The 27180-nt window shown below is 50.4% G+C and overlaps 4 protein-coding genes across 5 annotated transcripts; all 4 read right to left on the reverse strand.

Annotated features, from left to right (window-relative positions):
* Window positions 1–1450: 1450 nt before the first annotated feature.
* Window positions 1451–14896, reverse strand: LOC309592571 (UDP-glucuronosyltransferase 2A2-like; the record flags this gene model as incomplete). Of its 2 annotated transcripts, none has more annotated exons than XM_082316088.1 (6): window positions 13905–14896; window positions 5921–6069; window positions 4484–4615; window positions 3974–4061; window positions 3010–3229; window positions 1451–1727 (listed from the first exon to the last, which is right to left on the reverse strand). In XM_082316088.1, exons 1-6 carry the CDS (start codon window positions 14638–14640, stop codon window positions 1451–1453), a joined length of 1602 nt encoding a protein of 533 aa, XP_082172214.1. In that variant the 5' UTR covers window positions 14641–14896. The 2 variants fall into 2 exon arrangements, with proteins under 2 accessions (XP_082172214.1, XP_082172213.1); XM_082316087.1 differs by lacking the exon at window positions 13905–14896 and adding an exon at window positions 7977–9838.
* On the reverse strand, window positions 10627–13224 carry LOC309592572 (UDP-glucuronosyltransferase 2A2-like). Its single transcript, XM_082316089.1, has one exon. The coding sequence runs from the start codon at window positions 12655–12657 to the stop codon at window positions 11410–11412; it is 1248 nt and encodes a 415-aa protein (XP_082172215.1). The 5' UTR covers window positions 12658–13224; the 3' UTR covers window positions 10627–11409.
* A 7375-nt stretch (window positions 14897–22271) lies between the features above and the next one.
* Window positions 22272–24462, reverse strand: LOC309592668 (sulfotransferase 1B1-like). Its single transcript, XM_082316369.1, has 8 exons — window positions 24423–24462; window positions 23852–24000; window positions 23498–23626; window positions 23299–23396; window positions 22995–23121; window positions 22794–22888; window positions 22536–22716; window positions 22272–22460 (listed from the first exon to the last, which is right to left on the reverse strand). The coding sequence occupies exons 2-8, from the start codon at window positions 23997–23999 to the stop codon at window positions 22348–22350; spliced, it is 891 nt and encodes a 296-aa protein (XP_082172495.1). The 5' UTR covers window position 24000; window positions 24423–24462; the 3' UTR covers window positions 22272–22347.
* Window positions 24463–25052: 590 nt separating this feature from the next.
* LOC309592670 (sulfotransferase 1B1-like) lies at window positions 25053–26575 on the reverse strand (the record flags this gene model as incomplete). Its single annotated transcript, XM_082316371.1, has 7 exons — window positions 25053–25165; window positions 25241–25421; window positions 25500–25594; window positions 25682–25808; window positions 25915–26012; window positions 26123–26251; window positions 26428–26575. 7 exons carry the CDS (start codon window positions 26573–26575, stop codon window positions 25053–25055), a joined length of 891 nt encoding a protein of 296 aa, XP_082172497.1.
* Between the last annotated feature and the right edge of the window lie 605 nt (window positions 26576–27180).

A 27180-nucleotide genomic window follows, 5' to 3' on the forward strand; every position in this document is an offset into this window, starting at 1 on the left:
GGTGGAGCTGTGCCTAGGGACCCAGCTCTATGAACAGCTAACAGCAAAACTTTTCAGATCTGGGGCCTGAATGTCACGCTGTTCCCTTTTCTGTTCACTGTGCATATTTCAATATGTTCAACTGTTCAATATGCATGTTCCTGCGTATGATTCCATCATGGCCATAGGAACAGTGTACCAGAAGTTACCATGAGAAGCACTAGTCTTGTTCTAACCCCCCTTTAGTTTGGAAACAATTTACTTGAGCTTTTGTAAATGTTGTAGTGTGAAGAGATTTAAGCAGATTGACAATGCTGATAAAAAGGTTAATGTAGTGTAGGGAATTTTATTATACGAACAAATATAACATGTTTTCTCAGCCTGTTCTGTTTGAAAACAATTCTGCAGCATCCAGAATACAGCAAATATCAGTTAAAATTGGGGCAGGTTCTTTCTTGAGTAAGCTGGCACAGCAGTGGAATAACCTTGCCTAGAACGGGAGGCCTGAACTAGCATCATTTTAGGCTTTCATCAGTAAGTGCACCTTGAACAATTTCAGGAGTGCTGCATTTGCTACCACTCTTATCTGACCCAAGAGCAGCATTATTTTCTGTCCCAGCTTTTCAGGTAAGGCAAGTGACTGTTGCGCTATTCCCATATGTAATGTTACTTCTTTGCAAGTTCCATCTCTAGAGGTTTTCCTGCATTTATCAGTTAGCATGGCTCAGAAGCATTTGGGGGTTAAGATGGGCAAGTTACTGACAGAGGTGGTTTTCACACCCCTGTAGTGTTGCAGTTAGAATGATGGCATGTGCAGGACTCCAGGCATATACTGAATGGAAAAGAGAAATGGTTCTCAGAAAAGTAATATCTCTGTAGAGGAGTAGTCAGTGCATTTGTAAAAATGTGATGATACAGGCTTCACCAGCCACTTGCAGCTCCCAGTTTTTCATGATCTTGGCCGTTCACATGGGTGCTTTTTAGGAGCCCATGATCTTAGTTTGGCTGTACAATCTGAAGAGAGCTATTCTGACAGGAGAGGCGTTTTGGTTGTTTATCATCAAGCCTGGGTGACATTATAGGAGAGGACAGAGTTAAGAGAAGGAGACTAGTTGCAGATTGAGGGACCCACAGTGCCACACACGGGAAGGCTGAATTTATGAAATACACCAAAACAAATTTGAAAAGTTAGAGCAGCAATTACCATTCTAGGGACCGTGCGTGATCAGCTAACAGGGTTCCATGGGATAAAGCAACTATAATTCAACCTTATTTAGGCCAGAAGGAATTTGCTGGCTAACCAAGCAGCTCAGCCCCACAACAGCATTTTAGCATCACCCAGTTCAAGAGGGTGCTTCATGATATGCCCAGCTTAAAGCATATCATAATAATTTTATTCACCAAGTAATGTGCATAAATGCCTTGCTGAATCAGCCTGGGAGAAGAAAAAGTGCTGATGGGAACAGGATGTCTATTCTTTCTTCCTCTTTGCAATCCTGCCACATCTCCTGCAGCAAAATAAGCAGCACTTGACAAGAATGAAGATGACAATAGCTGCACAGGTGAACAAGAATGCCAGGACATCCAGGCAGTGGTACTGGTACCAGGTGAGATGGTGAGCAGCTGGTCTCAAGTGCTTTGCTCCTTTGTGACGCATGACAAATTCAATCCAGAAGACAGCTCTGTCCAGAGGCTTAACTGGCTGGTCGTGGTGTATCTTAGATAACTTTAGAGCATTTTCCTTATAGCTGGGGGAAAAAAGAAGAAACCAAGGAGATCTGTCACTGCTGACACAACCCATTCAGCACCTGGCAGCCCTCTTGAGGAAGGTAGAAAGCCCTGCTTTTACTTTCATCAATGTTATTTAAATATATTTGAAACTGGCCCAATTTACTCCTGTCTGCATAGAATTGGGTTATGAACATTAATAGAGAAAGGCAATCTTTTGCGAAGAAAAGTTATTCAAAATTATTCCAGATGCTCCTTTAAAAAAAGCAACATGGAAACATTTGCAGTGTTTTCTGTTCCAATATAATATAGTGTGCTGGTTTTGGCTGGGATAGAGTTAATTTTCTTCATAGTAGCTAGTATAAGGCTAGGTTTTGGATTTGGGCTGAAAACAGTGTAGATAATACAGGGATGTTTTCCTTATTGCTGAGCAGTGCTTACGCAGGGTCAAGGTCTTTTCTGCTTCTCACCCCACCCCACCAGCGAGCAGGCTGGGGGTGCACAAGGAGCTGGGAGGGGGCACAGCCGGGACAGCTGACCCCAACTGACCAAAGGGGTGTTCCATAGCATATGATGTCATGCTCAGCAATAAAGCTAAGGGGGAGGTTGACGGGGGAGCTGCATGCACTGGATTTCATCTGGGTTGTTACAGCTCACCTCCACCACAGCTGATTCCCTCAGATACTGGATACCTCCATCAGTGTTGGTCCATTTGCTTCAGGAATTTGCAAGTTCTTCCTTGAAGGGATACCTGTCCTTCACGCTTGACAGGAGTCACTGCCAAAGACTGAGGACTCCTGCCTTTTTTCCAATCCCTGTGTCAATGGCCTTATCCTTAGCAAGGGATACCAGTTGCCAGGCTTCCATACCCTCTAATTCCTGACCGATAGGTACAGTAACCTAAGGATATTGGTAACTCAGGGTAGGAAAATCAATTGTTGTGGCTGCAGACAGAGTAGGCGTAATACAGCTAGAATTGTCACCCAGAGCCTCCAGAGGATTTATACTAGCAGAGAACGAGGAAGAGAGAGAGAGCAGAAAACGATCTCGGGAGCTGCTCTGGGCTTTCCAAGAACTATTTTTCTCAAAGAGATCATAAAATGTAGTATAAGGAAAATCAAATTACTGATCTCTCCTTTCTGAGAAATGTTGATTCTCAGTAATGAAAGATGGTTTTCATCTGAAACCGGAACTCCAGCTACTCAGTAGTTTTGGTTTCTAGAAGAGCCAGCAGAGTTTCTCACATCAGCAGCCCAAGATTTTAATAACCGCATCCTACTGTAAGGCAAGAACACAACTCACGTGGAATTGTTAATGACTGTATTCAGTGCATCAACTAGGTCCTGTGTCTCCAGTGTGCTGAAATCCAGCTCAACTGCAGCTCCCTTTGCCCTCATGTGAGCAATGTTGTCATGCTGATCGGCAAACATAGGAATCCCAACCATCGGGATCCCGTGGTAGATAGCTTCATAGATCCCATTGGTCCCACCATGAGTGATAAAGGCCTTCGTCAAGGGATGGCCTGGAACAGGGAAGGAGAGGCACATGTAACAGCAGCTGTGGCAGACTGTGTTCGCTGGGAGGTGAGCACCGCGAGCTACCTGGGCAAATGCACTGCAAGAGAAGGGAACAGCCCTGACCTCTGGATCAGCATCAGAGCTTGCACGCTTAGCTTTCACACATTCATATTTATTTTAATGCAATGTGTGAATCAGCATGTTCCCCCAGACTACCCCAGAGTTACTTCAGCCCTTCTGCTGTTGTGCAGTTCTAGTTTTTTACGTGATACCGGGTTCACAACAGCCTTGCTTAGGTCAAGCATTTTGAAGAATGAGTCCTGGAGATTAACTGCAGAGGCCACATCCAGCTCCAGAGTACGTCTACTTTGATATTTACTCCTGCCTACAGGTAGTTCTTGGCCCTTCCGGACGATTGCCACCGAGCTCTGTAAGACAGAGGCTTTTGCTTTAGAGATCTATCTTTATAGCTAAGCTCAAGTTGCTGCCTTCTTGAGCCACTGCTCCCTACTCCTTTCACAGCCTGTCTGTATCTTCCATGGTTCTTGTACAGCCACTCACCTTAAAGTCAAAAGCAGGCTAGGAAATTAAGGCTCCAAGAGCAAACCTCTGCTGTTTAAACTGCAAAGCTAATTGTAGCCAGAAGTGTTATGTGGTTCTTTTGCCCAAATAAGCCATTTTAGTGGAAAAACAAAGACGGAAACAGTTTTTCCAAGGGCGCAATGCATCCCAGATAGAATCAGGCTCACCAAGCAGGTCATTTTGGGGTATCCAGTCATAAATCCTGGTGTTGGAGCCCAGAGTTTCTGGTTTTTTTCCTTTGTACCGCCACAGGACCTTGAACAAAGGAAGAATAAGTTAAACATAGTGCATGCAATGTGCCCTTCTGTATTATTACATGTAATGTTGGGCTTTATCTCAAACCCACATACCTTTTCCCAGTAATTCAAATAGCTTTGGCTCCAGTTTAGCTCTGATTAGTTATTATGTGCTTATTATAAAAATCGCATAGAGTGATTTTTATATTTTGGCCAACGGACACACCTCCACGACATTTGGTTCAGAGAAGGGGAAGTGCCAGAACTCCTCATGAGGTGAGTCAGCAGTCCGCCTCTCTGCAGAGCCCAGCTTCCTGGCTGTGGCACGGCCAGCAGGGAAGCAGATAAAAACCAGGCCAGTCCAAGCATAAAGGGCTCGCTGAAGGCAACAGGAGTGACAAAAAACAAGGCAAGTTGTTTTAGACTCGAAAGGAAATTCACCTTTTGTGGAAGCTGACTGAGGGCTCTGGCAATCACATTGCTTTTTTCATCACTTAGGTTGTAGACCATTGACCCGAGAGAGAATACCACGATGCCGTGTTCCCCTGAGCTCTGAACAAATTCTTCCATTTCCTAGGAGAGGCAGAAAACACTTAAGGGTAATTATGCACTGCAGATTACACAGATTTCTGTGAACAGAGAGCATAACCCTTTTAGCTTATCGAGGAGATGATTGTGGTGTATGAGCACCTGCACTGATAGAAGGACATTACAAAGATTGATGTGGCCCTGTATAAAACAGACAGTTTCTCCCCAAGAAGGAGCAGGACAAGTTGAGGCAGGCGACAGCAGCTTTGTCTTTTTGAAAGCAAGTCAAGCAGTTCCAGGACACATTCCTTTCAGAGCACAAGGAGCAGGAATGGATCCTGGCACTGGCGTGGGAGGGCCATACCCTGTGACACCCTGCCTAGCATAGTCAGTCATGGTTCTGGATTTTCTTGGAACAAGTACTTTGCATTTCATAGCTCTGTAGGAAGGGACAGTGCTGAAAACTGACGGGGTTTTTCAGTATCCTGATCAGAGATTTGTTGAGTCACTGCTGTCGCTTTGTTAGTCAGCCAGTTCTCTGTATCTTGCAATACCTAAACAGAATTTCTACAAAGCAGACCAACAGGTCTTCCTGTTCCTTATTTTAGTTAGTGTCATGTGAAATGGAGCAATAGCATCCAAAAGAGAATGGTTATCCATTTCCCCCAACTCAACCCCTGCTACAGGGGAGTAGGAAGAGAGTGAGAAGGTTTCTTTTAGTGGACAATTTGCGCTGAAAATACCCTACCTCCTCTAAGGCTTCTACAGGAGTGATAATCTAGACCAGAGCTTGTTGTGTTGCTATGATCAGTATCTGGGAGTTTCAAATTCCACCTGAATATTGCCAGTCGCAGCAGAGTGTAGGCTGGAGATGCTGAGTATTTTACTCACTTTAAGATGTCTTAAACTAAGCAACAATAGAAAAGGTGTTCATCACTCGTTTCTTTCTGCAAGTCTTGACTCCATTTTGTTTATAAAGAATTTGTCCCTTCACAGTGCCTTTTCGCATCAGGTATTTCCAAGTTATCACAGGCTGCAAGTCTGTATCTTAGAATTAAATCTTACACTTAACTACTCTGAGGTAGCACCTATTTTTCCTAAAAGAAACACTGTATTCCCTCCTTCTGACCTCAGCAATCCTCTTTTAAGACAGCAGGCTGTAAACCCAGCCCTCAGTTTGCACAAGTATGGACAGATTGCTAAATAGCTCCGTGCTGCCCACCAGCAGCAGAGCATCTTCTTTAAGAGTGAGCTTTCTCAGGACATGGCTTGCACGGTTGATGAGGGAGACAAACAGGTTTTCTTCTGCTGGGCAAACAACCAACCAACGGCAGAATAAAGTCGGGATACCTTTGGTAACGGCTTTGCAGGCTGGCAGTGAAGGCCTCCAACGAACTCAAAGTTGGGCAGGAAAGGGCGTGGAAATTCAAAATCCCAGTATGTTCTGATTAACCATATCTCTGCTTTCCCCATCGTCTCACACAGGGTTGTGGGTCTTCCTATGGACAAGGTACAAGGGGTTTACAACACGCATGGGAGCAGTCTTGTTTGCTGTAGATTGCAAAACAGGAGCCTTACCTTTGGCTTTTGGCCCTCCCAGTCAGTGTAGTCTATCAAACCGTGCATTAAATGAAAACATGGACAAATCCAGACCTGTTCTTTGCCCTGTCCTGTGTTCGGCCTTGACAGGTTGCCACGAACAAGGCAATATGATCTTTAAAAGGATTTTGAACCTTCAGGATGAATTTAGAGCAGTACAGGAGTAAGTGAGAAGCGTTTAGTTTCTGTGATATAGAAGTGCCATTCTTGTACCACTGAAAGACTTCATTACCTGTGCTTGCATTAAAAACACCCTTTGGGGAAGAGAACAATCACAGAAAATTTAGTTCCAAATAAAAAATAAATGAATCGCAAAGTGATGATTACCAGTCAGGGAGAAGGAAAGTTTTTAAACAAAGTTCTGTGGCATTTTTCAAATGGTGACTCAGTCAGTGACTGCTCAGACTACAGTAAAAGACAGGTACAGCCATCCCTAGTTCTCCTGGGGACTGGGTCAGCTCCTTCTGACATATATTGGGAAAATCTGGCCAAATCCATAGATGCTTTGAATGTCTTTTTATGCAAAATCCAATGTCTCTAGAAATCCATCTACAGAAAAAAATGCAATTGGTAAAACTCTTTTATAGCTTCCCATTTGGAAAAATATATATTCTCAGGTACCTGTCACAAGATGTCTTTGCAGTATTTTCCCCACAAAGTGGAACTGGGGAGTAAAAGGTAAATGATTGTCCAAAGCCAGCCTAATGCAAGCAGGAAGCAAGCAAAATAAGCAGCAAGATAAGAATTAGGGTAGGGTATCATCTTATTTACAATTTACAATTTACACCAGTAATTTTTTTTTTTCAGTAAAGAGCAATGAGTCAGTTACAAAGTTCCTGGAGTGAAAATTAAGCCTGCATTACAAGTAGAGTGATATAAAGGTGTAATTAAGTCTTATGTGGTATTAAAAAAAAAAGATCAATCCAGGGAGAAGGGACTAGTTTGCAGAGCACAGAGGCATTCTTGGGAAATGCAGGAAGAGATTGGAGGGCAACAGAATAGATGCCCTTGTGCTTGCTGTTCACTCGTTATCTGCCTAAACATAGATATTCTGTACAAGATTCAAAGTCCATTGAACTAAAAGGTCTCTTTAATAGACTTTGAATCAAGCCTGACTTGTACTAGGTTGGAACAAAAATTTCAGGTATATATGTAGTTTAAGGAGACTATTTCAAACTCTGGATGAAAGGGAAAGGTGACAGTTCTTACCATTTATTATTGGAGAATATGAACACATGCTTAGCATTCTGTACTACGCAGGGCTGCAGGATGATACCTCCAGACGATGCATGCAATGTGAATGAAGGGTGCTTTTTTGCTCTGCAGTTTTCCAGAGACAGCCAGTGTTCCTGATTACAACAGGGTTAACTCCATCCCTGTGTTGTCAACGGAACTGTCTCCAGTGCCTTACACTTAGTTAAGGAATGATTTTGCCGTGGAGCCTTTATCCGCTACCATCTTAATTGTAGAAGTGCCTGTCATCAAGATGAAGAGGCAGCAACTGTCCTCTGAAAGCACTAAAATGGGCATACAGCTCACTGCAGGAGCTCACCAGCAGTATCATCATTGACAAAAATTAGAACTATGTGCTCTAAAGATCCTCAAGAGGAACTAGAGCAAAACTGCACTGGTGTCTGTTAGACTAGACCAGACCTAAAAAGGAAAGCACAGCCTCCATGTGACCAAATTTGATTACCATCTCTGCTGGCCATTGAGAAAGAGTATTTTGAGACAACACATTGAGCTCCCAAAACATTCAAAAGGCACAACCTGTGCAAGAGGAGAAACCACTCAACAGCTGCCTTACCTAAGACATTACTGTAGTACCCATCCCATTCATCTCGCCAAAACTTCAAGAAAAATAAATCCGTGTAAAAGTAAAAGAGGAAGTTCTGTAGTCTTTCCACGAAGGACATCTGGTCTGTCATCCCCGTTGTGCTAGCAGGCACATAAGAAGGTGGGGACGGGAGCCCACCGCACAGCCGCTCTACCACATTCCCATCAGAGAAGCGGAAGCTGTAGACAAACGGGATTGCTAGGATTTCTGCTACGAGCTCCCCCCCTACAGACAGGGGGTCAGCGATCAGAACATCAAACTTGGCCTGCTGCAGCTTTGCTATCAGCCGAGGGTTCATCAACAAGGTGTCACAGGTCTGCTTTGACATATTGGTAAAAACCTCGAGGTCCTTTTTCATCCTCCACATGATCTCCCAGGGGAAGAGATTAGAGGCCTCATTCATCCAGAAATTGAGGAAGTCCTCCATCACAGCATGCAGGGTCTTCTGGGTAAAGGGGACTTGCAGGACCTCAAAGGTGAAGGGAGAGGAGGTGTCTCGATAGTTGATGAGCAGATTGCTTGAGGGCACCAGCACAGTCACTTCGTGACCCCGGAGAACGAGCTCTTCCAGCAGCACTTTCACATTGATCCAGTGACTTGCATCGGTGGGCCAGACCACCACCTTCCCACAAAAGCCACCGCTCCAGCAGCATGCATAGGCCCAGAGCAGCCAGGGGAACCTTGGCCCCATCATCTCAGCAGTCAGTGTACAACTCCAGTCTGACCGAGCTGGAAGCAGTTTGCTGCTCCAGTGTGCAAGCCAGCCAATAAAAGTGAGATCTTGGTGCCAAGCTTGGCAAGAGGGCATGTCAGAACACAAGACAACACTCATGGGAGGACTGGGCAAGCAGCAAATCCCGTTCTGGAGTCTCCTGTAGAGGCACAGCTGATCTCGAAATGACAGCAACTCCTGTTTCTGCTCGCTACAAAGCTCATTTTGCAGCATGTGAGGACCAGAAGCCCTTTCCCTGTGTTTAATCTTGATAGGCAGCTAAGAACCACAGAGCCTCTCACTCACCCACAGTAGGAGGGGGAAAGAATTGGAAAGGCAAAAGTTAGAAAACTCATGGGTTGAGATAGAGATGGCTTAATTAGCAAAAAACAAAAATAAAACCAAGAAAAACAAGTAATGCAAAAGGCACAATTGCTCACCACCAGCCAACCAATGCCCAGCCAGTTCCTGAGCAACAGCAGCCCTGGGCAACTTCCCCCCCCCAGCTTTTTTTGCTGAGCACGACATCAGATGGTATGCCATGTCCCTTTGGCCAGTCTGGGTCAGCTGTCCCGGCTGTGTCCCCTCCCAGCTTCTTGTGCAGCCCCAGCCCACTGGCTGGTGGGGTGGGGTGAGAAGCAGAAAAGGCCTTGATGCTGTGTAAACGCTGCTCAGCAATAACTAAAGCATCCCTGTGTTATTCAACACTGTTTTCATCAGAAATCCAAAATACAGCCCCATGCAAACTACTATGAAGAAAATTAATTCTATTCCAGCCAAAATCAGTATACCCTCATACCAGATCTTCAAGGTACATTCCTGTACCAAGCAGGAGCTCAGCCTAGGAAAGGACATGAGCAGCCCATGGGACTTTTTTGACAGCTACAGTATGAACCCCGTCTTATCACTTGACTGCAGCCCAAATTTGCTTCTTTGCCCTGTAAGAACCAAACTACCTGTAATGCTGGTTACAATTCTTATCTCCTCATTTACTAGGTGCAACATTTACTAGGTCCTGCAGTGATTCACAACTAGCCCACAGGGCGCTCTAGTTCTGTCCTCTCTGTACCCAGATGCTGTGGACACACAGCACTGCTGCTGGAAGGACACAGGCCTGGTGGAGATGACTCCAGCATCAGGCCACCCCAGGAGAGAAACAGGAGGAGGTGAGGAGCACAGGTTTTGCTCACCTTGCTGCTTCTGTGCCTTCTTTTGGGAAGATGTGCAAACGGGCATCAGTGTATCTGTATCATGTAGTCCAGGACAGATAGTGCCAAGACAAGAGACACAACTTCTCTTCTTGACTGTATCCTGCAGATGTAGTGGAGATGCTTGGTGCTACTGATGTGTTCAGGGAAAAGAACAGGCAGCTGCTCTCTCCTGAGCAGAGGGCGAATGAGGCTCAGACTGAGTCTAAACAGGGCCTGAGCACTCCTCCAGGAGCTCAGCACCACCACATGAGCTCCCCTAACTAGACTGACAGTGGAGCAAGCAGTCTTTCATCATGCTTCAACGTCGTCACTTGAAAAAGCCGTTAGGTAGCTCTAGGAAAGCAGCTAGAATAATAAGAAGAACGCTGAAGAAGATTTTCCAAGGAGAAAGAGAAAGTGCATGCATGTACTGCAGGAGCTGGGACATTGCCCTGTTTCTGTGAGATGCTTGCCCCTTCCTTTCACACCTCCTTCAGGACTGGATACACTCCAGATCAAAGCATATCACAGTCAGGGTAGAGAGCAGCTAAGCTAACATAGCTAACAAAACAGCTATTGCACATGGAGCCTTAAATGCTAAACCTCACATTTGACAATAAAAAAGACAACACAAGATCCAGGCAGCTCTGAGGCTTACACAACAGCAGAGCAGCAAACCATGCTCCTGCCAGCACAAGATTTTCTAGTCTCTGTCAAACATGATAAACAACACAAGTAAACACACAGCTGAGTACTCTAATAGTAGGATATCTTAACAACTTAGCTCTCTTAGCAGAATTACACCCTACTAGTGAAATATAAATAAAAACAGAGTCTCATATTGATATAGTATCCATTTTATCTGCCTACCAACGATGCATGTGTTTGCCCTGTTTCCTTTTAAGCATTACAATAATCACTTCGAGCAGAAATGTGAAAATAACTATGCAACTATTATTTTAAAAAGGAAAATCTTATAAATAAATACAACTATCTTCTAATATTTCTTTTAGACACTTCCAGAAAAGCAAAGAACCCTGTCTCTGCTAGGGGCCTTTTATCACTGCAAATTGGGGCTCAGCTGCTCTCCCAAGCCTCTAAAAGACCGGAGGAGGCCATTATCTCTCATTTTGAGATAAGCTAGCAAGCAAGAAGGGTGCTAGGGGAAAAAAGGTAGTATTGTTGTATAGCTTTGCAAAACCATTTTTTATTTCTACTTCAAAAGGTTTAATTCAGTAGTAGTGTTTGATGGGTATATAGTATTATTTTGCTGTTCTTAGTGTTTGTCATGATTCATCTATGAATATGACTGATGAGCTCTATTTCAAGTGGCTTTAGCACTGTTTTACCTATCCTAGAAGTACCTGTGCGGACTCAGCTGCACTAGCGTAGCAGGTCAGGATTAACAGGTAACGTTTGTACTTGCCTGGATTGTTTGACTTGACACAGAATTTGGAGGAAGGAGAGTGAGTTCAGGGTTGTCTTGCTCCTAATTTGTGCCTTAACCTCTAAGCTCTGGGTATTTACTCTTGTGTGTACAGCAGATGTAATTTCTGGAAGTAAGAGCAGCCTTACCTAAAACATCACTGTAGTATTGATCCCAGCTTCCCCAGAGAAGGTAATGATATGTGATATCCTGCACAGTGTAGAAGAAGATGTTTTTTAGCCTCTCCAGGAAGGACATCCTATCTGTTAGGCGGCTTAGGGTGGCTGGTACATAGGAAGGAGGTGCTGGGAGTGTCCCACAGAGCCGCTCCACCGTGTTGCCTATGGAGAACCGGATGGTGTACACGAAGGGGATACCCAGCTTCTCAGCAACCAGCTCCCCACTGGGTGACAGCGGGTCTGCCAAGAGGACGTCGAAGGTGGATGCCCTCAGTCTTTCCAGCAGCACCTCGTTCTTCACGACTTCATCACAAATAATTTTGGTTATGTTTTCCAGCTTGTACAGCAGTTGAGATAGCTTGTAAAGACTTTCCCAGACAGGTAGTGCTCTCTCCTGGTAAAACCAAAAATGGAAACCTTCTTCCAGGAAGGCAGCCATCTCCTTTTTGGTGATCGGCACCTCAATGACCTCAAACTGGAAGGGTGAGGGCTGTGTGGGGTTGAGGATGAGGAAGCACGAAGGCAGCAGCACAGTCACCTCGTGGCCCCGGACCACAAGCTCCTGGAGTATGTACTCCATGTTCAGCCAGTGACTGTTGTCAGCTGGCCAGACCAGCACCTTCCCCCCGGACCCCCAGCCCAGCACAGCCAGCAGCCACAGCACTGCCACCTCCTTCCCAGCCATAGCCTGCCCTGCGTGGCAATGCCCCCGTGGCCTTCCTTCACAGAGAGCAGCAGTGCTCCCATGGGCTGGGCATGCATGACACTGCCTTGCTCCAGAGGGCAGGGAGCCAAGGTAGCTGACGTGAAATCCTGTCCTGGGTAATGGCATGTTTTCCTGGGGAAAAAGGTGGCTGGGACCAGCTGCACCATCTGGTGGTAAATAGCTTGCTGCAGCTGGAAGATGTGCTTCCTCTGGAGCAGCAGGGAGAGCTGTCAGCCCTGAGGGGCTTAGTCCAGCAAGGATTGTGTCCTGTTGGTCATCCTGGCCCTCCTGCCTGTCTAACTGCAGTCTCCATGTTATTTGTTTGGTAGAAGAGGTGACTTTTTCATTCTTCTGGCTCTTTGAAGCACAGCTGGGTGTGCAGCGAAGATGTTCACCCACTGCGTGGGCACCCTTTTGCTTTATAAAGCCACTGAGCATCTCTTTACAGTGCTTTAAGGTGGTGATCCAGGGCTGCAGCTAAAAAGTGGCATCTCGAAGTGGATGAAACTACACGGCAAGTGACTCCAGTATCAGAGTAAGACTGTCCTCATGTGAACTTGCCTCTTCCAGAGCATGCATCGTGGGAGGCCAGAGCTGGTAGGTGATGGTGTGGGCTGTCCTGCCTGCCACTAGGTGCCAATTATGCACTATAAGTTGAACCAGGAAATCTCTTAAACAGTTTTATTTACGGTCACCCTTCTGATGTGCAATTAAGAAATAATGTAAGTCCTCTTCACTGTGCTAAAAATCATCATTACTGGGCTTCTGCCCAGCTCTGTTATGCAATGTTTTCCTAATGTTGTTGTGCAAGACTTTGCTACAGCTTCCGTGCTGCCTAGAGCAGCCTTTCCAGGGTGAAAATGAGGGTGATGGAAGCAGCTGGGCTGTGAGAAACCAAGCTGAGATATCTCATCTACTGCGCACATGACAACAGTTTGGTGTACTTCTGGAGTCCTGCAGCATGCAGGTATTTGCAAGCAATCCAACTCTGAGAGATTTGCAAGTGCTCTTTTTCATGAGCTCAGTGTGAGGTTAGTAAAATGGCATGTTGATCACATGTGATTAATACTTAAATAAACATATTTTTCTACTCAAAACAGCCCAGAAGCAAAGCCTGCAGAGAAAGACTTGTTGCTTTCAGTGTTTGCTTGTGGGTGGAGGGTATGTTTTAAACAAAACTTGTGTTGTGCAGAGAGGATTGGTTTTATATGACCAGTGATGTAAGTGAAGTCTCTGTTACAAAGCCACAGTGCATTTCAGTATTGCTACTGAGGGTGGCAGGGCTGGCTCGTAATTCACCAGCTCCCCCCTCCTTATTACAATACTCCGGATTAGGAAAAAAGCTCTGTTCCTGGCTGCTTTCTGTACAAGCAGTCATTGGAGGGGCAAATGTGTAAGCTGAGCTCCATTGCTGAAGGCCCTATATGGTGCGGAAGTTGTTTCAACCTCCACGTTAAAAATAATTATGGCAAAAGTGAAATCCATCAATTGGGATGACCACCAGTGCCTGTCTCAATGCAATGACATAGCAGCAGAGCACCCTGACGGGGGAGTGGGTGCAACTGATGACAAACTTCTTGCTGACCTCTCTCCGACCTTGACTTTGCCACCCTGCCAGGTTCCTAGCTCTGCAGGTTGTAAGGCGGGAGGCTGTGTAATGAGAAGTGAAGTAGCAGAAGGCTTACCTAAGACCTTGCTATAGTAGATATCCCATTCTCCCCAGTAGCTCTGGAAAACGTAGTCTTGCAGGTGGTAAGACACGATGTTTTTTATTCTCTCACCAAAGGACATGCAGTCGGTGAGCTCGGACAGGGCTGCGGGTATGTAGGACGGTGGGGCTGGGATCTTGCCGCAGTGCCTCTCCACGGTGGAGGCTGGGGAGAAGCGCAGTGAGTAGATGAAGGGAACAGCCAGCTTGAGAGCCAGGAGGTCCCCGCAGAGGGTCACTGGGTCTGACAGCAGCAGATCATAGCTAGACCCCTGCAGGTGGGCCATCAGCTCTTGGTTGGTTAGCACTGCGTCGCACATCAGCCTGTTCATCTGGTGCCAGGTTTTGGACAGTTTTCCCAGCTCCTTGTAAAACTGCCAGAAGGTCAAGGTGGTTGGCCTGTTATTCAGCCACAGTGCCACAACACCATCGATCAGGTTCTCAATGGTGTCTTTCTTGAAGGGCACATTATAGACCTCAAACTTCTCCATGGCCTCAGGCCTGGGTTTAATGAAGAGGGAAGCATTGGACACCAGGACGGTAACGCTGTGCCCGCGACGGATGAGCTCCTGTATAACTATCTTCACGTTCAGCCAGTGGCTGCCTTCTGTTGGCCAGACCAACACGTTCCCGCAGAAGACAGGCCCTAGAAGAGCGACCTGAAAAAGGAGCAGCTGGAGGTATTTCTTAGAGCCGGTGGCTTTTGTGGCCATGGCAGGGTTAAGGGCTAGATAGCCTGCGAGTTTTCTCTTCCAGTTAGGAGTGCTGCACCTCTGTGTTGTGTTTGATGGCCCTTTACTAGCGCTCTTAGCAAAAGCGAGAGTTTGCTGTTGCACAGGTGGGGCCTTTAAAACCTACGTTTGGTCTCGGGTCTGAAAAGACAGAAAAGGATGTTTGGTGATTCACTTTTCCCTTTCTGCCTTGTACGCTGTTAGTTTCCCCCTGAGGGAGCTCCTTTCCCTGGTTAGCAGGGTGGCAGCAATCCCCGCTGCTGTCAAATGTCTGCCTTCAAGCTACTCCCTTTGCACAAGAATTTCATCCTTTATTTTGTTATACCTTTTGTAGTTTTTCTGAGGAATCCTTGCCATGAAATAAAAGCAAATAACAGGGGGTCTCTTCTAACTGTGTAATTACTGTATCAGTAAATGTTGGCAAATTTACTATAGGTGTCAGCAAGTAAAAGTGGCACGCTGCCAACACTGGAGAAATACTGAGATTTGCTGGAGAATGTATGACCATACCTGATTTTAAAATGCCTGTTTTCAGTTGCAACAGCTATGGTACCTGTATACTGGTAATGTTTGTATTACTTATGGCAGCAAACCTACCTGTACTTAAAGATGTATTTCTCTTATTTTTCCAGCTTTCTCCACCTTTCTTTCCAGAAGCAGCGCAGGGGCTTATTTAGCTGACAGGCAGCAATGCTACCCGGAGTGCTTGCTTGGAGATATTGCTAGCACTGAGGCAAGACCCCTGGGCAACACAAAGCGGAGGGACACCTGCGGTGGGACTAGCAGTGGCAAATTATGCCATAGGCATCCTTAAGCCTCCTCAACCCTTCTACAGCCATGTCCGTGTTGGTAAATAATATGAGTTACTGGCAGTCATGCCCCAGCCCCTGTGGAGAGCTGCTGCCTCTCCAGGCTTCACCATTAATTCAAGTTGGTGCATCTTTACAGAGGAAGAAACTGCAAGTGGGCCAGTCCCCTGGATGCCAGCTGTGGTACTCAAACAAATCGCTTGCGTTGCTCCCATGAGCTAGCGATGCCAGAGGCAGGCCAAGGAAGGAGAGGCCACAGCGTACATTTAAGTGGCTGACTTGGAAGCGGCATCCTTTTTCAGGGTGAGATGTTAGAAGTGCTGATGTTTCCCATGCTGAGAGAAGGCAGCAGATCCTTCATTTGGGTGATGATAATGCCAATAATAACACGGAGTTTGTTCCGATATGTGCGAGGTGGTTTCCGACTGCTCCCAGACAACTCAACGCAGGGAGCTCATTGCTACTGTCTGGGGCACATCACCACCAACCTGGTCATGTTGTGGGCTCAATTCAGGTGTCTAAACATGCGTCTGGGGCCCTCCTGGCCCCTAAAGGTGCTTCTCAGAGCAAAACCCACACCTGGGGTGGCTCTCACTCGGAAGGTCAGTGCTTGAATGTAAGGTGCTATGTCCTGGAAGGAGCTCTTAACCACCAGGAGCCAAAATGACAACTAAAACCCATGCATGTAATGATATGCTCAATCCAACAAAATTTGGGGAACGAGCGCCATGCAGCAAAAAACTCTTACCTAGCGGAGTCTTCCAAGGTACGTAAGCATTGTTCTCTGAGTTGCAAGGTGCAATTTGCTACACCGGTTTGCTTCTGGTTCTTGCTGCTCACCTCCTCTGTGCCGGGGCTGCTCTTGACGAGGTTGGGTATCGGGCAGAAGGAGCTTAAATAAGTTACCCTCTGAACAGGGCTCTTCAAAAGGAGGAAGTAATACAATATGGGATGATCACAACAAGGCATGTATTCGGGGATTATTCATTGTTTTATTATGCTCCAGTAATTTAATAGTCGAGATGGTCTTCCCCATGTTAGGGTATGTTATAACATTATTACAGAGCCAGATTCTCAGAAGGACTTTGCATCCTGTAGCTCAGAAGTATGGTGTCTGACTGCCAAAAATATTTTTCACTCCCTTTAGGGTCCCAGCTGGCAAAACAAAATTGTTTGTTAAGTAATAGGCTTGTTTATAAACTGTCCACAGGAACAAAGAGAAAATCTTGTGGTTTATTTGCAGTTTTTCAAAAGTTGGTATGTTACCTGTGCTGGGTGTGTGGCCCTCGATTCTGGAGATCTGAGCAAGTTTTTAATGACTTGAAAATATAGGAATCTAAAGATGCACCTCCACGGTTTTTAAATATTGTCCATAATATTCAACCTGACTTTTTCTAAAGCCTCAGAATCAGGGCAATTATGCTAGCACGTTTCAACAGTAATTTGGCCTTACAGCCAGGAGTTTCACTATGATCTCTCCATAGACCTTTGTATTCAGGATAATATCTTTTTTTCAGCTAATTTAGCTTATTTGAGGAAGTCCTATAAGAAACGTAAAGCTCTTCCAGCAGCTATTGAAAGACCATGTTCATGTGGGCTAGGGCAGATGGGAACTTGGGTTTCGTTTCTAACCCCTCAGTAACTAATTCCTCCATAGCAAATGAGAGCTATTACTAGAGGAACCAGAGGGTTAAATTTGTGTTGTTTCCATGGCCAGCTTTTAAAGACTATACTCGGATTACTCTTAATGCAGAGAAGATAAGCATTTTGAGAGGATTAAAGGACAAAATCCAGCAAATGAGAGCAAAGTGGGGCTGAAGAAAGTAGATGGTGTTAAGTGTCTGTATTTCACATATTTCACATATTTCATTACTAAGTAGAAGTGCTGTAGACACTGATGCAACCTCCCGCCTTGTTAAATAACGACAGGCTTTTTGAGACGAAGGCGAGTTATGCAAAAGTTAGGCAATACAAACTAATGTTTTCCACATACGGGCCTCTTCACCATTTTGCTGAATGGGGGTTACGGTGTACATGGCACTTGTATTTCTAGAAAACCTTGATGCCAGCCAGCACCTCAAACATTCAGTGCCAGGGTAAAAAAAGGAAGCTTTTGCCCTGAGAAGCGCCAAATGACTCTGTGGTTTTCCTTTTCACTTATTGCAATAAAGCAGCTTCTGGACTGAAAGCAGACTTGCTAGCCTTGACTATCATTTTTTTGGGGGGGGGGGGGGGAGGGGAGGCTGGATGGGGAAAATAGCAAGGCTGGCTGATCCCTGAGTACAGGCAGAAGTGAGTGGATTGAGCAATTTTGCAGAGGCACATGTGCAAGTGCTCATTGAACCGCCTACTCCCATGTAATCCCCAGGGTAATAGGGAAACTCCAGCCAAAGTTAATGAGCTGAAATAGCCTTACCATAACCACCTTCCTTAGCTAAATTGTATCTTTATATCCCTACCTTGCAGCTGTAGGACAAAAGTACCACAGGCTAGCTTTATAGCATTTCACTTATTTTTATTGATTCAGGTTAAGATTTTATGAACTCTCTTCGCTGCTGTGCAAAGCTGCAGGGGCACCTTGGCGTGTAAACGTGTAGACAGCAGGGTGGCTTGCACTGGAGCCAGTTCCACTTTACAAAGCCAAAAAAAAAAAAAAAAAGAGAGAAGGTCCAGACCAAGCTTTATGTCCCTGCTAGGAATTGTGTGGTTTTGGTGGAGAAGAGGTGCTGCACCCTGTCCTTGCCAGCTCTTACAGTGAGGTGCAGCAGCAAAGACCTGCCGAAGCTGCAGATATGGCACACCTCTGTCTTGCCAGCATCTGTCCAACCTCAAGGGAAAGCTGAGTGCTATGGAGATGGGCAAATCTGCAAATACTGAGGGTATAGACATGATGGGACTCACCTAATGGCTCAACAGCCCGGAAAGGGGCAGTTGCTCTCTCCCTCCCACCTTCTCACGCGTGTTTGCTGCTCATGCTCCCATGCCAAGCCTTTCCCTGTGCCAGGTCAGCTTGCCAATGATTTATTTTAGTGAATAAGTTTGCTGCTGGGCTGGGGAGGAGTTGGGCAAAGACCAGGCTATCAGGGAGCAGGGGTCCCCCTGAATGGTTGGCCATGAATTGAGCCACGTAGTAATGTACTCACATGCTATAATGCATTTGTGTGTTCATAGCTCTGCAGGGGGATGCAAACTAAATTGAAATCCCTGCTGAATTTTGACTGAATCCACCAACTGTGCATAAACCTGCTACTGTACTGTAGCTTCTTGCTGGCTTTCTGGTCTAAAAAAGAAACTTGCAAGCAGAGCAAAGCTCATCTCTGGCCAGGGGCAATTTATCAGAAATAACTTTTTCTTACTTGGATGCAGCCTTCTCAAGGTCCTAAGCCACATCCGTCCCTTGCAGGAGTGAAGTTTTGCTGTTTGCCACTGGAAGCTGCTAGCACGAGGTTTGTACCTGGGCCTCGGTACACAAGCAGTAAACCTGCCACTTACTCCCCGGAGGTATATCCACGTGGGAAGTCTGCACCTCGGCCTCGGCACGTGGCCTCGGAGACAGCCTCCTTGCCAGCACTGCCGTGACCACGACTCCTCTTGTCTTTCAGCATCCAGGGAAGGCAGAGACTGCTTTTCCCCTGGTACTGCAGGTTTGGAGCTGATCCATCGCAGCTCGTTCCGGGACGCAGAGGGGAGCACCTCATCTGCTGCTAATTGAAGTGTGGAGAAGTGTTTCTGCGCGGCTGTCTGGGAGGCAAATAGAGGCACCCCCTCTGCTCCCAGGAAATCAGGTCTGGAGATCTGGACTTGTGCTTCACCTCGTAACTGTGAGGGATGCCATTTCATCCCGGGGGGTATTTTGCCAGGATAGGTTTGTGTTTCCTCCTCTGTTTGCGCTGGAGGCATGGGTGGGATTTCAGCTGGGGCTGCTCTATCCTGTGCCCGAGGTGTTTTGAGGCTGGAGGAGCGAGAGGGAGGAACATTGCCTGCTTTGGATGTCGTTAGCTCGGATGTCTGGACCTCTGCATGCAAGCGATGTGGGAGCACCCTTGGCCACTCTTACTGTAAGCATCAAGGACTTCCCCTGAGCTGCTGCCTCTAAGCCAGCAGGAAAACCCTTCTGTGGTCCACGGCCCCACTCCCCAGCGTCTGCGCACAGCCATGAGGAGGACGGCTCCTCCGTCCCCGCCGGGGCTTCACCTGCCATGTGCACACCTTGGCATTGGCAAGCAGCGGGAAGAGGGGCACTGCATTCATATCAAGGGATTGAAAGTCCTGATTTTACAAGGGTGTTTACAAGGGAGCTGCACTCATCCTGCCCTGATTTGCTAGATGGTGCTTGTAAAGGCAAAGTTAATTCTGCAATCCCTCCTCTGGCCTCATAACCAAATACTTGTTTCTTTCCCAGGGTCTTAGCAGTTTAGGTCTACACAAAACTTCTGGGGCACAGCATTTTAGCCTCCCCTAGCTGGTTATGTTGCATCTCTTCAGCTGCTAACAAGCACCATATCTACAGCAGCGAGGGCAGGGTTAAGATTGCACTTTGAGCCCAGGGACAAGAGATATAAATACAAAAAAAAACTCATTCTCATTGAGAGTAGTGAAAAAAAGCACTTCTTGAAGCATGTTTGAGGCCCCTATGCATTTCACAGGAGCTGCTATATGAATTACGAAGAGGAAAGAGGTGTCATTAGAGAGTCATCTAACAGACTGGAGATGCTTTGGGGAAACAAAAAACAAACCTGTGTGCTTCCACACAAATGGGAATATTTAAGGAGCAAAGCAGGGGCAATTGGAAGGCCTGGCTTTATATCCAAGCAGCAATAATCAGATGTGCAAGAGATTTAGGGAGGGAAGAAAATGCCTGGAACAAATTAGAGGACCAAGTTGTTGACATTAGCGGAGGAGCAGTCTTTGGCAAGTGCAGCAGGGCCAAAACGCATGGTGGTGGTGCTGTGTCGCAACAGCAGGAGTAAGAATGAAAGGAAATTCCTGTAGCAAGACGGTCATGATGTCGAGGGGCTGAGAGAGAAACCAGCAGGGGAAATCCAGCACCTGAATAGACTAACATGCCTTCAGCCTAGAAATACACAGCTGGGGGAGGCTGTGTTATGAGGAAAGCCTATAGAGTCCCGAAGGACAGGGGAGATCAATGTGGACGAATTGCTGGTAGTATCTCAGTGCATGAAGTAAGGGACCTCAAAAAAAACCCCAACAAAACCAACAAAAAAAGCAAGTTGTGGAGGAAAAGCAAATCCCCAGGGGAGGTACAACATGCTGTGAGATGTGGTGGATGTCATGAGAGTCAAGGTTTCAAAGGCAGATTTGTAGAAGACAAAACTACAGACGCAGGGAACCATATCTGGCTCAGGAGCTGCTTTCCTACATGGCATCTTTTCTGTACGACAGAAGGGGCTGAAGCCACCGCTCGCCAGTTCAGGTATCTCTGCTCCTGTCTGTAATTACCTGGATTGTTTTTACCATCTCCTCTTCTGGCATCGCTGGCTCAGGTTTTTTTTTGTATTGAGACTGCAAGGTAAGAGGGGACAGCGAGGTTCAGAGCCTACCACGTCGTTCTATAACAAATCACTACAATCAGCATCTGAGAGAGAACGAGAAACCATTTGCAATTATTTTATTATGACTTAAAATAACATTTCTTCCAAGGAGGGATCGCAGTTCTGTATCTTCTCTTTATCTCCTTGTTTTCTCCCTGCACATCCAGGTAGGTAAGACCTATCTCTGCTGCAACGCCCACCACCCCCACTTGCATTGGGTTTGTGATACCGGATGGCCAAACTCCAAGGATTTTGCTGAGCAATGAGATTTAACTCAGTTTTGCTGCCGCTGTTCCCGGACAGGTCCCACCTGATTGTCAGTCTCATTCCTGGAGCACAGCAGAGCTGTTTCACGTCCAATAGCCCCTGTTTCAGTGCTGGGTTGTGCCTGGCCGCATCCCTGTCCCCTTGCCTGTCCCTCAGGTCCCCAGTCATTTTTAACCTCTTGGCCTATTTCACCCACTCCTGAGAAAGAAATTGTGTTTTCAGAGATGTTCCTTGCCTACAAGCAATGAATATTTCCTCCAGGTTGCAGGCAAGTTTGTCTTGCATATGTACCAAACAGAAGAGAGGATGATGAACGTGGGCAGGAGAGGACAGCATCCGGGGAATCCCATCCAACTCGCAGTTTCCTTTTCTTAAACGACTGCAACATAAAATCAGCTATTTTAAAAGCACCAGCTTTTAGCAATGTTGTTCAGCCCCCTAGCTGCATCGTGTGCCCGGTGCTGCAGCGTGCCCTTTAGCTGTGGGTTTTCTGGCCACGGCAGGAGGGGGAGCAACCAAGGGGACCCTTCCCTCTGACCCCTGGGGACCCGCCATCCCTGATGGGTGATGTGGTTGCGGGGAGACTGGCACAGCATAGCAGCTTCCAGGTCCCTGGCAGCAGAACAGCACAAAAGTGACTGGCAAAATCCTCCTTTTGTCTCCAGCTTCATTGCTCCTGGGTGGAAGGATTGGTCCCAGCCTCCCCAGGCTGTGTCCATCTCCCAGCCACCCTGGGGCTGGTTTTGTCCCCATCCTGCTCACCTCTTCTCTTCCACATGGCCCCAGCAGCGAGGGGGAATCAATTGCTTCAAAGTGCTGTGGAGCCTCATCCCACCTTGCATCACCCCAGCCCCGTGTTGCCCGTCCAGGACATGCGTATGATATGCCTGTGTGGCTTTTTTTGCAAATTTGGGAGGAAGATGCAGAAATAAAACTCTTTCTTTATTTTTGCGAAAGTCCCTCCGGTGTGGGGAGGCCGGTGAGACGCAGGCAGGCTGGGGCAGTGCTGGGCTGCTGCCGGGGAGCAGGATTGGCAGGGGTGGGCATGCGATGGCGCTGCCTCAGATCTGGGTGCGGAAGCGCAGGTCGGTGTCCGACATCTTCTGTGCGTAGTCCTGGTCGAAGCGCTCGCTCTGGGCCACGGTGAAGTGGTTCTTCCAGTCTCCAGCGGTGCCTGGGGCCGGGCAAGACAGGGCTCAGCGGGGGCCGGGGGGTGACGATGCACCGGGAGCCCCCCGGAGCCGCTCACCTTTGCGCATGAAGGGGGAGACGCCCTGGTCCATGAGGTGGGAGGGCACCATGGTGTAGTTGGTGGTGGGGTTGTCCCGCATGGCCTCGAAGGAGGTGTGTCGGGTGATGGCGTCCAGCGCTGCCTCCAGCAGCTCCCGCCCCAGGAACTGGGCCACCTTGGCAATCTCCCGGCGGAGGTCCTGCGGGACGCAGGCCCATGCTCACCCCTCCGGCCACCCCCCCAGACCCCACACCACCATCCGCCCCGGTCCCTCACCTCCTTCAGGTCCTCGTAGAAGAGGTAGAGGATGGGGTGATCCTTCCTCCGCTCCCAGTAGTCCTTGACGTGGTCGTACCAGGAGCCATATGCCACTGTGTGGGGAGAGCAGCCAGGGGGAGTCAGTGGGGGGCTGGAGGAGGGATATGGTGTGACCCCCCACAGGAGTCCCTACATGCACCCACGGGTGCCCTGTCCCACCTCTGCCGGCCATGAACTCCTCCAGGTACTGGGCCCACGTCCCGGGGTGCGGCTGGAACTTGTTCATCAGGTCAAAGTGGTAGAAGGAGACGGCCACGTCCTTGGCATTGCGCCCCACGTAGATCATCTGCAGAGGGGCCGTGGGGTACGAGGGGCAGCCCCAGGACCCCCAACAGAGGGGATGCTCCAGCCCCTAGGGCTCCCGATGCCACTTAGGATGCTGGAAGGAGCAGCAGGGGTCCTGCCCCAGGGGAACAGGGGGGCTGCAATGCCCCCCAGGGCAGAGACCAGGGTTGGGGCTTACCTTGCAGCGGTTTTCCCAGAAGGATTTGGGCAGGATATGTGCGGGCAGGTGGGTCTTCACCACGCGGGGTGAGGGCATGGTGGCCAGCAGGTCCGTCCCTAGGGGACCCCAAACCACGTCCCCAGTGGGCACTCGCCAGAGTGCCCCCAGGCTCAGCCCTGGGTGGGGTGCCCGCAGCCAAGCCCCCACACCGCGCTACCTGCTGGCATCTCCCCAGGGGCAGAGAACTCCAGCATGGGCACCCTCTTGGTGATAATGTCCCGCTTGCATTTCTCGGGGTCGCCGCCTTGCAGGACCATGTCCACGATCTCGCTGACCCAGGTGGTGCCTGAGGAAAGCATCCCGCCAGGGGGGCGGCCAGGGCGGCGTTGGGGGGCTCAGCACTGACAACCCCCCAGACCCTGATCGGGCACCGTGGGGGGCGAAGGGAAATCCCGCATGGCTCTGTCCTGACAGCTCCAAATGTGCCGAGTCCCCCCGGCAGCAGGTCCCAGCCATACAACACACTCACCCACCCGGCACCACCATGTCTGGTGGGCTCGGGGACGCTCACCGGATTTGGGGAAGGTGACCACCACAATGTCCTCGGGGCGGCTCTGGAAGGTGTCAATCCGCTCCCAGTCGTGGGCGAAGGCGTTGACCATGGGGATGCCGTGCACCATGCGCCAGGGCTGACGCAGGTACGTGTCCGAATTGGCCATCCTGCTGGGGACAGGGACGCGGCGGGGGGCTGGCAGCGGTGAGGGGGGTGGCCCTTGCCCTCCCAGGGCGGCTGCAGGCCAGGGCAGAGTGGGCACCTGGCGCCGTGCCTGCCCGGGGAGCGGCAGTGACACCGCCGGCGCAGGGACCGGAGATCACCACGGCCCAGGTGAGGGCTGGGGGTGCCCGCGGGGTGCCGGCGTCACCCAGGCCAGGCACCTCTCCCCCTGCCTCAGCACCCCAGGGGAGCAGGGAACCGGCTCCCTGGGGTTATCGCAACAGCCCCCAGCCCAGGGGGAGGTTTCGAAGTGCTGTCTGCACCCCGAAGTACCCCAAACCCACCACCCTGGACCCTGCAGCGTGCGGCCCCGAGCAGCTGAGCATGGACAGAGCACCCACAGGGCACCCCGGGGCACCCGGCTCACCTAACGCCGTGCCGCTCTGCGCCGGGAGGGCGACTCAGGGAGGGCGACCGCAGCGGACAGGGAGACGCAGGGCCCCGCGAGTGTTTGTACAGGGAGGAGAGGGGAAGAGGCAGGGCGGGCGAGGGCAGCGATGTTTGGAGCACTGCGGCTGCCAGGAGGGAGGAGCGAGAACGGGGAGAAGCTGGCGGCCGCTGACTGACCTCCTGGCGGGGCCTCGGCAGACATCTTCCCACCGGCCCCGCTCCCACCCACAGGTCCCAAGACATGTTCCCCTGCGTGGGGACAGGGAGGCCACCTCTCGCTGCCCGCGCCCAGATGGCACCTTCCCCCCACGCGGTTTTGCCAAAATCCTCTGCGATCCTGAGAACTGCCCGTGGCAATCCCCCCTCCACGGTGGCCAAGGGGACGTGGGGTGGCACTGGCTTGTCCCCAACCCAAGGAGAGGCCAGCAGCCCTGAGGGACGGCTGTGTTGGGGTCAGTGCAGGCACGGGGTAGTGAGCATCCCGTGGCAGGGCCAGGGAGGGCGTTTTATTTCTCTCCAGCAGTCCCAGGAGAGAGGAAGGAGCCCCCAGCGCGGTGGTGGTGCCATCGGCACGGGTCGGATTTGGGGGACATCCAGCAGTGCCTCCTCAGATCTGGGTGCGGAAGCGCAGGTCGGTGTCCGACATCTTCTGTGCGTAGTCCTGGTCGAAGCGCTCGCTCTGGGCCACGGTGAAGTGGTTCTTCCAGTCTCCAGCGGTGCCTGGGGCCGGGCAAGACAGGGCTCAGCGGGGGCCGGGGGGTGACGATGCACCGGGAGCCCCCCAGAGCCGCTCACCTTTGCGCATGAAGGGGGAGACGCCCTGGTCCATGAGGTGGGAGGGCACCATGGTGTAGTTGGTGGTGGGGTTGTCCCGCATGGCCTCGAAGGAGGTGTGTCGGGTGATGGCGTCCAGCGCTGCCTCCGGCAGCTCCCGCCCCAGGAACTGGGCCACCTTGGCAATCTCCCGGCGGAGGTCCTGCGGGACGCAGGCCCATGCTCACCCCTCCGGTCACCCCCCCCAGACCCCACACCACCATCCGCCCCGGTCCCTCACCTCCTTCAGGTCCTCGTAGAAGAGGTAGAGGATGGGGTGATCCTTCCTCCGCTCCCAGTAGTCCTTGACGTGGTCGTACCAGGAGCCATATGCCACTGTGTGGGGAGAGCAGCCGGGGTGGTGTCAGCAGGTGACAGTACCCCACAGTGTCCCCACATGCACCCACAGGTGCCCTGTCCCACCTCTGCCGGCCATGAACTCCTCCAGGTACTGGGCCCACGTCCCGGGGTGCGGGTGCAGCTTGTTCATCAGGTCAAAGTGGTAGAAGGAGACGGCCACGTCCTTGGCGTTGCGCCCCACGTAGATCATCTGTGGAGAGCCTGGTGACATGTGGGGACTTGCAAGGTCCTGCTGGGGCAGGTCCCCCCCTTATCTCTGCTGGGTCCCTCCAGGTGTGTCCCCTCCAGCCTGTTACCTTGCAGCGGTTTTCCCAGAAGGATTTGGGCAAGATGCAAGCTGGGATGTGGGTCTTGATGATGCGAGGGGATGCCATGGCCTCCAGCTGCTCCGTGCCTGCAAAGGAGATTTCCCCCGGGAGCGCTCCCACTGCCAGCAGGGTGCCCCCCCCCCCAAACCAAGCCTGCCCCGCATCCGACACTCACTGCCCCCTGCCACCCCGCTACCTGCCGGCATCTTCCCGGGGGTGGCGAACTCCAGCATGGGCACCCGGTTGACAATGGCATCCCGTTTGCATTTTTCGGCATCACCGCCTTTCAGGATCATGTCCACGATCTCGCTGACCCAGGTGGTGCCTGGCGAGGAGAGGCTGGGTGTCCGGCTGGCACCATTCCCACCGGAGCCCCATCTCAGACACCAGAGGGGCACCATCTACCGGCGTTGCCTTTTGGCATCCCCCCAAGTCCCAGTCTGGGGGACTGGTGCCTCCCTTCCTGAGCGCGGTCCCTCTCCAGTGCCTGGGGACGCTCACCGGATTTGGGGAAGGTGACCACCACGATATCCTCGGGGCGGCTCTGGAAGGTGTCGACCCGCTCCCAGTTGTGGGCGAAGGCGCTGACCATGGGGATGCCGTGCACCACGCGCCAGGGCTGCCGCAGGTAGGTGTCCGGATCGGCCATCCTGCTGGGGACGGGGATGCGTGGGGGGGCTGGCTGTCAGCGGGGAGCATCACGGAGCCACCTCATCCCCCTGGGGTCCCCAAAATCCCTGCTGAGCCCAGCCATCCCGGCCACGGGAAGGAAACCGCAGGGGTTTTGGGGGCCGGCTGGCGGTGCAGGGAGCGTGGAGGGGCACAGCCGGCCCTGGGGGGGCTCAGGTCAGCGCAGGCAGCGGGCAGCTGCCCGTACCAAGCTGGCAGCGCTGTTCCCGGGGTGTAAAGGCTCGCAGGTGCTTTGCTGCCCGAAACCGGCTGCGGAACCCCCGCGCTGGGATTTTTGGAGGCGGCTTTGTGGCTCGCCTCCCTCTCCCGGGGGCTTGCGGGGACACCGAGCCCCCCGCAACCCCCCCGACGGTGGCCAGGGTTCCCCCGTTACCTGCCTCCTCCTCGCCGCGGCGGCGGGGCGGCAGGGGGGGGAGACGGGGGGCGGCGGGGCGGGCCCGGGCCCCCCCGGCGCGGCGATGGAGGCGTGGGGAGGCGCCTGGCGCTGCGGGAGCCCGGGGGACATCGGCGGGGAGGGAGGGAGGGAGGGACCCGGCTCCGGGGAACGGAGGGGGAGCGGGGATG

This window comes from Platalea leucorodia (genome assembly GCF_965183815.1).
Source record: "Platalea leucorodia genome assembly, chromosome: 6".
Taxonomy (NCBI): Eukaryota; Metazoa; Chordata; class Aves; order Pelecaniformes; family Threskiornithidae; genus Platalea; species Platalea leucorodia.

What these genes read in the sequence shown, in the direction of transcription:
- LOC309592572 (XM_082316089.1), bottom strand. Translation starts at nt 12,657, where the DNA reads ATGCTCAGTGGCTTTATAAAGCAAAAGGGTGCCCACGCAGTGGGTGAA.
- LOC309592668 (XM_082316369.1), bottom strand. Translation starts at nt 23,999, where the DNA reads ATGGCCAATTCGGACACGTACCTGCGTCAGCCCTGGCGCATGGTGCAC. An exon ending in TCTGGGAAAACCGCTGCAAG is followed by an intron (nt 23,122 to 23,298) that starts GTAAGCCCCAAC and finishes GCCCCTCTGCAG; the next exon opens with ATGATCTACGTGGGGCGCAA. An exon ending in GGAGTTCATGGCCGGCAGAG is followed by an intron (nt 22,889 to 22,994) that starts GTGGGACAGGGC and finishes CTCCCCACACAG; the next exon opens with TGGCATATGGCTCCTGGTAC.